Source organism: Stylophora pistillata, chromosome 9, assembly GCF_964205215.1.
Source record: "Stylophora pistillata chromosome 9, jaStyPist1.2, whole genome shotgun sequence".
Classification (NCBI taxonomy): domain Eukaryota; kingdom Metazoa; phylum Cnidaria; class Anthozoa; order Scleractinia; family Pocilloporidae; genus Stylophora; species Stylophora pistillata.
The window spans coordinates 222,701-235,546 of NC_142527.1; the positions used below are offsets into that span (position 1 = coordinate 222,701).

General features: G+C 40.7%; 1 protein-coding gene across 1 annotated transcript; it reads left to right on the forward strand.

Moving 5' to 3' along the window:
• Positions 1–8,083: 8,083 nt before the first annotated feature.
• LOC148722726 (uncharacterized) lies at positions 8,084–9,670 on the forward strand. The gene has a single exon (XM_088733316.1). It carries the CDS (start codon positions 8,084–8,086, stop codon positions 9,668–9,670), a length of 1,587 nt encoding a protein of 528 aa, XP_088589442.1.
• The last annotated feature ends 3,176 nt before the right edge of the window (positions 9,671–12,846 follow it).

Here is a 12,846-nt window from a genome sequence, read left to right on the forward strand (position 1 = left end):
TAAAGTGCCCCTGAGATCAAAATTTTCGTACATCATTTTTTTCCATTTTCGTGTTCAGTGTGTCTCCTTCACCTACTCTGCCAAATTTCACTTTAGACCAAGCACCAGAAATAAATTCCGTTAAATTCACGATTTCGCGTCCACCATTATTTGACCATGTTCCGGAAGTTGATCGCAGGACTCAGAGGAAGTGACGTCAAAGGCTCAACGCTTAAAATATCACATGGCAAAATGTCAAGCAAACACAACAGAGTGCTTTATTCTATTCTTACGAAAACTAAACAAAAATGATTGGGCATCGATACGCAATTCAAAGCTGAAGTAATCGTGCGGACCATGCTGCAGGTATTTCTCTGCATCGGAGCCTTGCAAATAGATCAGAGCGGGAAAAACGGATGCGATTTGTGCGACCTCCACGAGTAAACTTCAGTGGCTACAGAAATATTTGTGATCTACTCCGAACACTTCTCGGACGTTTTCGATAGATCTGTGTACTTTGAAGGATCTAGGCGAAGAATTCTATCGGGTTCAGTGTCTGCTGTTCAAGAAGAGAGGGGACAAGAAAAACCGTCCTCAGTGCGATCTCGACGTCGGAAAGCGAAGTCTACGACAGATTTTGTCACCTTTACATATGAGCCGATCAATATCCACCTTTAACAACTCTCTGGCAGAATACCTTACTCAAAGGAAAGTACTCGGTGAATTTTCGCCGTAGCACTTCACTTGATCCCGTGACTTTGTAGTAAAATAAATAAATAAGAAAAATACCTCGCCATTTCTTCAAAGCATTTGCATGGCTATATCATCTATAAAAGGAAGCCTAAGTTCACGCAGATATGCGTCTAGTTTGAACTTTGAACTTTATTGAATTTGTTGCGCTTACAAAGTAACATCAGTAACTGGAGAAGAAAACAGGACGGTGTCCCAATTGATATTCAGCCCCAATAAATAATTTACAACATAGTAATAATAATTGTAGTCGTAGAAGTATGGGAATAAAAATAATAATGATTATCATTGATATTATTTATGATCAAGTTAAAAAGTAACGCCATTAACTTACACCCTCACGATTTGGAAGTTTATAAGAAATAATAATAATATTAATAATCGACTTTATTTAAAGAGGGTATGCACATAACAGCTTGCGCTGATATACCAGTGGCCCTCAAAACTAAAGTTAGTAAGTACTACATTCTAAGCCATGGAGATTAAAATAGAACTAACTAGTCGAACAATGTAACTATTCAAATATTATAAATACAATAAAACTAGAATATAATACAGCTTCAAAAGAATCAATGTCTCTATAACAATTTATAAAAAGTAATTCATCAAATCATTCGTAAGAGAGGAGATGCTTCGTTGTTTCCTAAGAAAGGGTTTTATCAGCATAAAAATCTAAGAGCCTCCTTTTAAAAGTATGAAGTGAGTTCACACTTTTAAAATCCCTTGGTAGTTTGTTCCAAAAATTGATGGACCTGTACTAAAACGAATGTTTTAAATAATTTTGTTTTGCGTGTGGTATTTGGTAGTTTGATTCACTCGAATTACGCGTTTTCTGCCGAACTACAGTTTGACAGAAAAAGTCTTGGTGACCCAGATCAGTGTAACCTGCTCTAACGTTATAGATAAGTACCAAGTCTTTCATTTCTCTTCTACATTCTAGTGGTAGTAAAGAAAGTTTTAACAGCCGATCCCTATAGGAGAGATCTCTTGCATAGTTCAAGATAAACTTTGTGGCCCTGCGCTCAACATTTTCTAGTAATAGTGTGAAAATTTTCTAGTAATAGTTTGCAAATATTATGCTCTCTTGACGACGTAAGTTATAATTATAAGGAATCTCATGTTCAAGCAGTTATGCGTCTAGTTTATCATTAATATACGCCAAACGATTCCCAGATCTTCTAAGTTGAATTATTATATCAACTGTGTAAAAGTTGGAAGCAAGAATTTTGTCTCTATGTTTAAGGCATTTTGTATTTCTCAACGACGAAGGTTGAAATGTAACACTAAAGCTAGTCGTTATACGGCTTTGTTTTCAGTCTTGTCAGTAGACCGATTTCTTTTTTAAGCTCGATGCTGTAACCTTATTCCGACTCCTAGGTATACAGTATCTCCGTTTTAGTTGTGCCACTTAAATTTATTTTCTATGAAGATCTGCACACTTGAAACCAAAGAAATGACGACAAGACCATACAAATTTGATTGATATAAAAATTAAAGATTTTATTAAAGAGAACCGGGAGGTCACGCAGGTATGCGTCTAGTTTCGTATTCATTTCGTTGTATTTCAGTTTCCTTGGGTTTAAGTTCGCACTCTTAATTCTGTATTTTTCTGTGTTCTGTAGAGGTGAATCGTTGATATTAAAGGAACGCATTCAAACTGTGACGGAGTGTCAGTAACAGCTGTCAATCAAAAAGAGAAGATTCTCCAGAGCGTGCAGTTACCTAAGGGGCCTGGGTTGAGGAATAGAATAGGTGGGCTGCATCGTTCTCACAATTGTCGGTAGGGAAATCATTGTCGTGACTTTTGCCACTCTTCCTCGACTTCCACTAGTCAAAACGCTTTGGAAATCTCCCTGAAAGTGTTCTGTTTAGTCATCTACAGAAGCAAATTCCTATTTCGTCTTCAGTTTGCTCTTTCCTTTATTGGTCTCCTGGCTAAAAACACTGAAATGTTAGCTTTTGAACAAAGAAACTTGTTAAAGTGTTTCCTTACATACAGTAGCTAGTAAGCTGAGTTACACAAGCACTCTGATGTAGTCGAAATCCGCAAATACGAAATTCGCACTTTTACCAGCGATTCGCTAAAAGCCAATATACATAAACAAGTTAAATATACAGAACAGGAAAGCAAAACGAAATAGAAATAAAACAGGCAAAATGACGGACAAAATAACGAAACTTACAAGATTATGTGGCGACTACGACGACTAAAACATAACGACAACGGCGATAAGAAAACTACGGCAGAAGAAGCTATACCAAACAATAGAAACAATGCATAAAAAATGAACACAAAAATATGAAATGTGACGTAACCTAACTGACTGGCAAACCTGATAAAACAACAAATATACACGGAATAACTGAAAATGGAAAACGATCTACAAAGGACGTGAATGTAAAACAAAGGTGAGGCACTGTGACTACAACTAATGATCGAATGGAGAAGAGATAACGGTTACCATTAAAAACAGTTTGCTTCTTTATTAATACTATTTATCATTTTTACTATTATTATTATTATTATTACTTTTGTTGTTGTTTATTGACGTCATCTGTGTACTTTTAGAGAACTAACCCAAGTGGACTGCCGTGCGGGAGTTCGAGGGTTCGACTCCCAGAGCAGACCGACACTCATGGTCTTAAAATAACTGAGGGGAATGTGCTACCTTTCTATTATATCAAGAAATGGATAGACATTCTAGTCTTCTCTGATAACGACGATAAACCGTAGGCCCCGTCTTCTGCATCCTGCATCTCTGTACTCGTTAGCAGAGGACGTTAAATAACCCACGCAATTTCCTGGTGTTGTGGACTGGTCTATTTACTTGAAACTAGGGGCATTGTGATAAATTCTATTGCGTCATCAGTCTGAGTCATCACAGAGTCACATGACATGCACATGCGTGCTGCTGATCAGTGTTTGTACGCTTGCTGATCAGGAAACCTGGAAGGTAATAGTGGCTTGGATTTTCCTTGCATATCAGGCGTTTTCTGGACCATCCTTGCTCTAAGGATCGGCCCAGAGATAGGGAAGAGTGTAAGTATAATATCTGTGTTGGTTTTGTTTTCTTTTCAGAACAGGAAAGGGCAAAAATGGGAGATAGCCCGAATTGCATCGAGAATGACGAAGTCGAAGAAATAGCGACTGAAGAGAGCCCTAACCTCAATATTACGTTCAAAAATATGAACAGCAACATACAAAACATGACTACACAGATCGAAAGATTATTTGAACGCCAATCGCGGCTCGATCGACAAAGCTCAACGAGCACACGTGTCGACAAGTGAAGACGTGAAAGGTCGTCTTCAGAGCGTGAGTCGAAGTCAGACCCAGACGACCCCAATACGAGCAAAAGGACTAGAACTAACTCGAATAACGATGACACCGTTAGTTTACTTGCACACGAAGATTTAGATGATGATGTAATTCAACCACAAAGGATTGCTCAGGTCACCGACCACCAAGGTGAGAAAAACTCAAATCTCTTGAGAACACTTATTGATAACTTTGATGATGATGACGAGGCCACCGGCGCCAAAAGAAACGATGGGGCAAAAAACTCAAGATCAAGGGACTCATAGAAAAATACAAAAGCCTTCAAAATTGCCCAGACTTGAAAAACATCAAAGTCAACCCTGAGATATGGACACAAATGGAGAGCCACAAGAGGAAGTCTGACTTGAATTATTCAAACATGCAACAGATGGTCAGAAAGATCACTACTGCAACTCTTGATGTGAGTAATCTGTATATCTTAGGGAAAGTTGATGACAAAACTATGTCAACACACACAGTCAATATGATTGCTATGCAGGCCCATGTGCACAGTCAATTATCTCAAGCAAGAAGAGATAACATAAGACCAACCTTGAAATCAGAATACAAAACTATATGTTCTACAGAGCCATCAAACAGTAATCTACTTTTCGAAGATTAGTTGTCCTAAAAACTCAAGGATGCCAGAGAAGCAAGTAGAATTGGCAGGTCACTAACCAAACCATCATACGAAGGCAAAAGCCAATATGATTACAAACACTGTAGCAACAGAGGACAAAAGCGGTCTGATTTTTTATGGCAGGGCCGTGGCCGACACAGTGTCGAGAAAAGGAACAGCCAAACCACGACCAGCCAATAAGTGCTAACATAATGCAAAGACTCCAAGATATAAGTTTTAAGGTAAACGAATTTCCTGGCCTACTGCCACAGCTCAAAAGCTACCTGCTTGAAAAGTGTGGAAAGTTCTGTGCTGGCCAAGTCTCAGAGCGTTTTACTAACTGGAAAAACTACACTTCTGACAGAGAAATTCTTACCTACATATCTTACCTACATATCTTACCTACATATCTTACCTACATATCTACATATCTAGAATGCACTACAACCCCTGTACAACACTGGCTACCAGCATAGAATTTTAGCACAAGAATGCTTAATAATTGACACAGAAATAGTTAAACTTGTAAGTAAACAAGTCATATCCCAGGTCACCGAAAAACCAGGTGAACAAATTTTATCGAGTATTTTCCTCCGACCAAAACAGAGTTCACACAGACTTATACTGAACTTGAAAAAATTTAACGAAAATGTTACTTATCGCCATTTTAAAATGGACTCGTTATGTACGGTTACTAAGTTTATGGTAAAAAACTGCTATATGTCAGTTTTGGACTTGAAAGATGCTTATTACTCTATACCTATAAGCCAAAGTGACAGAAACTACCTTTGCTTCACATGGAAAGATAAGACCTATCATTTCAATTGCATGCTAAATGGCCTTTCATGCTGCCCTCGAATTTTCACAAAAATACTAAAAGCATTGTTTTCAAACCTACACAAAAAAGGGTACATATCAGTTGCCTGCCTGGATCATGTGTATGTTCAAGGGAACACACATGAGCAATGTGTTAACAACTTTGTAAACACTTTATGTACACTTAATCACTTAGGCTTTGTCATTCACCCAGTGAAATCGGTATTCATACCATCACAGCAAATTATATTCCTAGGTTTCCTAATTGATTCAACAAGCATGTCAATAGGACTAACAAAAGAGAAAGCACAAGCCTTGAGAGACTTATGTCTAACTTTACTCGGAAAACAGACAATCAAAGTAAGGCAAGTTGCACAACTTATAGGGAAAATGGTAGCAATATTCCTAGGAGTAATGCATGGGCCACTTTATTACAGGTGTCTTGAGGGAGACAAATCTAGTGCCCTAAAAAAGAATTTGGGTAACTATGAAGGGAAAATACAATTGTCAGCAGAAGCAAAATTAGGAATTAATTGGTGGATACACAACATAACCACTGCTTATCAGAATATTACCCAGGAACCCCCATTGCTAACAATCACAACAGATGCCTCCCTACAAGGTTGGGGAGCAACTTGTGATGGGGTATCAACTGGTGGTGCATGGTCAGCATTAGAATCAAATCATCACATAAATTACCTAGAAATGCTAGCCCATATACCTAGGTTTACAAACCTTTGCAAGTGACCATAATAATATACATGTGAGAATAATGTGTGACAACACCACTTCAGTAAATATAATAAACCACATGGGTACAGGTCACTCTAATCCCTGTAATGAGTTAACTAAAACTATCTGGGAGTGATGTATAAATAGGAACCTGTGGATCTGTGTAGCACACATCCCACGAGTAGAAAATGTCACAGCAGATTTTGAATCAAGAAAGCAACAAACGACATCAGAATGGAAGCTTAATGGGGCATACTTGACAAGTGCATTGCTATCACTTGATTTTGAAACCGAAATCGACTTGGTAGCTTCACGTTTGAATAAACAATTTAATAACTATGTGTCATATAGGCCAGACCCAACTGCATGTACACTCGATACTTTTACTCTACAATGGAATGACTTAAAAATATCTGCCTTTCCACCATTTAGTTTGATTGCCAGTGTTCTCAACATAATGCATCAAGACAGAGCAGTGGGGGTGTGCATAATACCAGACTGGCCGATACAACCTTGGTATGCAAAAGCAATGGAAATGACCCTGAAACCACCCATCCTGCTCAAAGCGAGGAAAGATCTATTACTACTACCCAGCAATCCAAATCAGGTTCATCCCCTTCACTCCAAACTGAACATACTGGTCTGCCTATTGTCGGGGAGAAATTAGACGCAGAAGGAATATCACCTCTGGCTAAGGAAATCATTATGGCTTCATGCAGGAAAGGTACTACCAATCAATACCGAACATACCTAAGACAATGGGAAACATTTTGTGACAACAAGGTGATTAACTACCTAGACCCTACTGTAGATGATGGGATTGAATTTCTTGTTTACCTATATAATGAAAATCTGGGCTACCGTGCTATTAACACGGCTAGATAAGCCTTATCACAAGTTATGGCCTCTGAACATGGCGTTAAATTTGGAGAACACCCGTTAGTATGTCGTTTTATGAAAGGAGTCTTTGAACTTAGACCCGCCTTGCCTAACTACACAGAGGTATGGGACGTCAAAGTTGTTTTAGATTACATTAACGCGTTTAAACCATTGGAAACTATAAAACTTAAGGAACTTACGTTAAAGCTTAGTATGCTACTCTGCCTCTTGACGAGACAACGCTGTCAAACTATCCACAACATTAACATTGACTATATGAAAGAGATAGAGACTGGCTATCGAATCACCATCCGAGAGAAACTCAAACAAACCAGAGTTGGGAAACACCTTGAACCAATCGAACTTCTAAGATTTAGGGAAGATCCACAACTGTGTGTGATAGAACACCTCCAAGAATATCTGAAGAGAGCCAAAGATGTAAGATTTGACAATAAGCAACTATTCCTGAGCTACACAAAACCACACAAACCGGTATCGAAAGACACTATTGCATGATAGATAAAAACGGTATTGAAGGAAGTAGGTGTTGATGTCACCAAGTACTCCGCTCACAGCAGTCTTGCTTCAGCAACATCATACTGTGAAACTAAAGGTTTAAATGTACAGGAAATCATGAAAGTTGCTGGTTGGTCCAGGGTGGGCACCTTTGCCAAATTCTACCGCAAACCTGTTGACACCTCAGAATCAAATTTTGGCCATGTTCTACTCCAGAGTAACAGTTTTTGTTAAGACAAGATTTTGTAAGTAAAGTTATAACTGCTGGGACATTACTGTTTTGTTAGTTTCGAAACACAGTGGGCAACTGTACCAGGTTCCATCACAAACCTGTTGCACCTTAGTGCCAAATTTTTGGCCTTATCCTTCTCAAGAGAAACAGTTGTTGTTAATGAAATATCCTTCAATAAAGTTATCATTGAAAGGACAGTGTTGTTTGTTTAGTTTGTAGCGTTTGGTGGTTCAAAAGCAACATGACGGTCGGACCAACCGCGGCGAGCTTGCTACAAATTCTAGTATTTTTGTTTATAACAGTAGTCTTAATTCGAGAGAGGATAGGTGACGACATACTAGGATCTTACCGGGCTACAGGCGTCTCAAAGACGTTCGTTGCACCGGAATTCGTCTCAAATTCGACAAACCATAGAACATTTAAACCTCGTCCTAAACGATTTACTTCAAGGAGGGTCCTACACACGCTTAAAGGAATAAGTAGCTTCAGTCTGGAAAGGGACTTGCTTCTGTGCGGAGATGTGACCACAAACCCTGGCCCGAAAGGGGAGAAGTCGATGCCGGAATACCCATGCAGTGAATGTCACAGGGCAGTTAGAAACAACCAAAACGCCATTTTGTGTGCTACATGTGGAAACTGGTCACACGTTAAATGCCTCAATATGTCTCGGCTTATTTTCCAGTACTACCTAGACCAGCCAGATATTGAATGGACTTGTCCTGCCTGCGCTCTTCCACCACTGACGGACTCCTTCTTTGAAGAAGTTTCTGAAGGGGATACACCAATTCTAGCCGAAGAATGTCAAGGTGAAACAATCCAAAACATCGTCCTCGAGCAGTCTCCTCATAGAGATGTCACAGAAGGTATTTCCGATAATGATCAGCTAGAATTCTTCAGGAAACATCACAAGGATCTCTTAATCGCCCAGTTGAACATTAATAGCATTCAAAATAAATTTGAAGAACTCACTGAAGTAATCATAAAAATAAACGCTCACTTAATGTTCGTAAGTGAGAACACGATCGACGCGAGCTATCTCAACGTTCAGCTCAAAGCTCCGAATTACTCTCTCTACCGAAATGACAGGAAAAAGGGCGGCGGTGGAATTATGGCTTTAATATCTCACTCGCTAGTTAATTCACAGCTTAAACCTGATAAGAACCTTAAGACACTGGAAACAATCGCTTTGGAAATCAAAACAGACACGGACAACATGGTAATTGTTGGTATTTATCGTCCCCCGAGAGCACTGTGTGGTGAATACCAAACACTATTGGAAAGCGAAGTCAGTCATGTCTGTAACTGGGCGAACTTGAATAGCAATCTTGTCGTGGTTGCTGGTGACCTTAACCTGAACAGACTGCGCCCTGAGAAACCTGAAGGAAAACTGCGTCTCGACTTAGAAGTCGAACAAGGCTTTGAATGCCTAATTACCAAGCCGACAAGAATAGAAAAGCGTGAAACGATTATAACGGAGAGTTTAATAGATGTATTGCTCACTAATAGACCGGATTGGTTCCAGCTATCTGGCAATTACTATCCCTGCTTTAGTGATCATGACCTTGTTTACGGTGTTTTAAATCAGAAAATGAATCATAACAAACCCAAGGTCATCACATTTAGTAGCTATAAAAGCTTTGACCCCGAACATTATAAACAGCTTTTGTCCTCTGCCCCATGGCATATTGGACAACTGTTTGATGACGTCGATGATCAAGAGAACGAGAAAAAGCGTCACTGCACGTCGAGCATGGCCACTTCAGCCCTCTCGTGTTCTCATCATATGGCGAAAACGGCAGAGAAGCCGAGAGATTTCTCATTGATCTAGCCCCGCAGCTATCCGACACGGTTGATTACAATGTACTTGTACGTAATAAAATAATAATAATAAAAATATTTACATAGTGCCTATCCTTTTCAGTGCTAAGCGCTTTACGTAGGCTTCAATTTTCATTTGGAATTACTGGTACGCCACTTAAATGGTTCTCTTCTTATCTGACGGCACGTCGACAACGCATTTCCATCTGTGGTACCGTCCTTATCTGATAGTTTCGGTCTGGACTGGGGCGTTCTGCAAGGTTCCTGTCTTAGTCCTTTATTGTACATAATTTATTCTTCGACGTTTTTTAAAATTATCGAAGAACATCTCCCGGAAGCACACTGTTATGCAGATTGTAAAGAATTTATTGGCTGAATCCTTCTGTGTTATAAGGCTCAATTTTCCGTAAGGCTCTAAATCTCATATTCGCTGTTCTCTCTATAAAATGCTGTCCGTATTCAAGACTATCGTCGAGGTTCTGGTCCGTAAAACTCTTAAGTGTCACTATATCCTATATCACAAAACCACACCCGGTGTGGTAAAATCAGATAATCACTAACTTAATCAAATTAAATGAGTCTGTGAGCGGTTTCACGAGTGTTCATTTTTCTAGGCTATTTCCGTTGAGTTTAATTCAGTTCAATGTCGGCTCGATTTCTTCACATAGAAGACTCACAACTATACCTTTCTTTTAAGCCTGATAAGGTGACAAGCCAACAAGATGCTATTATCATCATGCAAAATTGCATAGATGATATCCGCTTATGGCTGGAGCACGATAAACTCCTTCAGTTCTTAACGATGAAAAAACGGAGTTTCTTATTCTGGGGACCCGGTAACAACTGTCAAAAATTAACATCTCTTTGATTACTGTTGGAAGTTCCCAGGTTGAAAGATCGTCTGTTGTCAAAAACCTTGGTACTTTTCTTGACGACAAACTATCTATGAATGCTCATATAAACACAGTTTGTAATGTATCCTTTTATTATATTCATAATATCTGGCGCATTAGGAAGTACTTATCGCCAAACACTACAGAGACTTTTGCGGATCCATGCTTTTATTACCAGCAGATTGGATTACTGTAACAGCTTGCTTTATAGTACACCTTAAGTACAAACTGACAAGCTACAAAGGGTTCAAAATGCAGCCGCTAGGCTAATCTTTAAACAACTCAAGTTTACCCGTATTACACCACTGTTGTGCCAGCTTCACTGATTACCAATTAGGTACCGTATAGAATTTAAGATTCTTTTATTGTGTTTTAAGGCATTGCACGGTATAGTACCCGGCTATATTTGTAAGCTTATTAGCTTTAAAATTCCCTCTAAATATGAGCTAAACTTCAATCAAAAACTTCTGCTCAAGTTCCCAAGTGGTAAGATGTTACCCACATTGGGAGCGAGGGCATTCTCCTATGCTGCACTACGTCTCTGGAATGACTTACCAAGTGACATCACTGGCCTTCTCTCCTTCTCTAGTTTTAAACGTAATCTTAAAACCTACCTTTTTACCCGGGCTTTTAATCTTCCATCTCATTAGCTTAGTGCTTTTTAATATTCTATCTCATTTGGTTAGTGCTTTTTAATTTCTTATCTCATTAGGAAAATCACCTTAGTTGTGATTTGAGCACTCTCGCATGGCAACATGTCTGCACTTGGTCCCACAAGTGTAGCGCCCAGGCAATGGTTTATTCCAGAGCTTGGCCCAGTGTATGCACTGCACTGCTTGTTCTGAGCTTGCCCGGCTTGATTCCCATGCTGCGAGGGGGGCTCAGGTGCGTGCGAGAGTCCGATGGGTTGAGGAGGGTGAGTCTTCCTCGCAGTATTTTCTTCGTCTCGAGAAAAAACGTTCCGCTGACCGCCATATTTCTGCGCTGAGAGAGCCTGATGGCTCTATCGTCTCGTCTTCTGCCGATCTCTGTGCGTCTCTTGGTTCCTTCTATTCTAGTCTTTATACAGCCTCTCCTACTGACCCTCATGTTCAATCTTCTCTTCTTGAAAATTTGTCTTCTGTTCTCTCTCAAGATCAGGCCAACAGTTGTGAGGGCCCTCTTACATCATCAGAGGTCCTCGTCGCTCTCAAGGGCATGGCTCGTAACAAGGCACCTGGTTTAGACGGCCTGCCTATGGAATTCTATCTCCGTTTCTGGGACGTGGTTGGCTCTGATCTTGTTTCTGTTCTTAATGAATGCTCTTCCTCTGGTTTTCTCTCCCTCTCTCAGCGCAGAGGTATCATCACTCTGTCTTTCAAGAAGGGGGACCGCCTTGACCCCAAAAATTGGCGGCCCATATCTCTTCTAAACGTGGATTATAAACTTGCTTCTCGTGCCATAGCTGGGCGTCTCCTCCGGGTAATACACCTCGTTGTCAGCCGAGATCAAACATGCGGAGTCCCCGGTCGTTTTATCGGAGAAAATGTTGCTCTGCTTAGAGACGTTGTCAGCTATACTGAGTCTTCTGGCACCCCTGTCGCCATCCTGTCCCTCGATCAAGAGAAGGCTTTTGACCGTGTGGATTGGGGCTTCATGCGGTCCACTCTTGTCACCATGGGCTTTGGCCCTTCCTTTGTCGCGTGGGTCGACTTGTTCTATACTCATGTTCAAAGCGCGGTCAATGTGAATGGGTTCCTGACTCCTTTCTTTAGCCTTTCTCGTGGTGTCCGGCAGGGGTGCCCTCTTTCTCCCCTCCTATATGTTCTTGTGTCTGAGGTTCTTGCGTGTAGTATCCGTGCAGACCCCCGTATCAAGGGTCTGTCTCTCCCTGGGTGTCCCGTACTGTCTCCCATCTCGCAGTACGCGGACGATACATCTTTAATCCTTACCATTGATTCTGGCATTCTGGCTGCCCTTGAGACTTACAAGCTTTTTGAACTAGCTTCTGGATCTAAGATCAACCTTTCTAAGTCCAAGGGTCTCTGGTTGGGTGGTTGGCGGGGTCGTACGGACCCCCCGGTTCCTTTTGACTGGTCTCCTGCTAAGCTCAAGGTGCTGGGGGTGTTTGTCGGCCCCGGTAACCTTGATGAAGACAACTGGCGTCCTCGCATTAATGCGGTGGACCGTGTTCTCAAGTCTTGGCGTTCTCGTGTTCTCTCTTTTCATGGCAAGGCCCTAGTCATTAACGCTCTCGCCCTCTCCCGGGTTTGGTATGTGGCCTCTCTGATCCACATGCCGGCCTGGGTGGAGG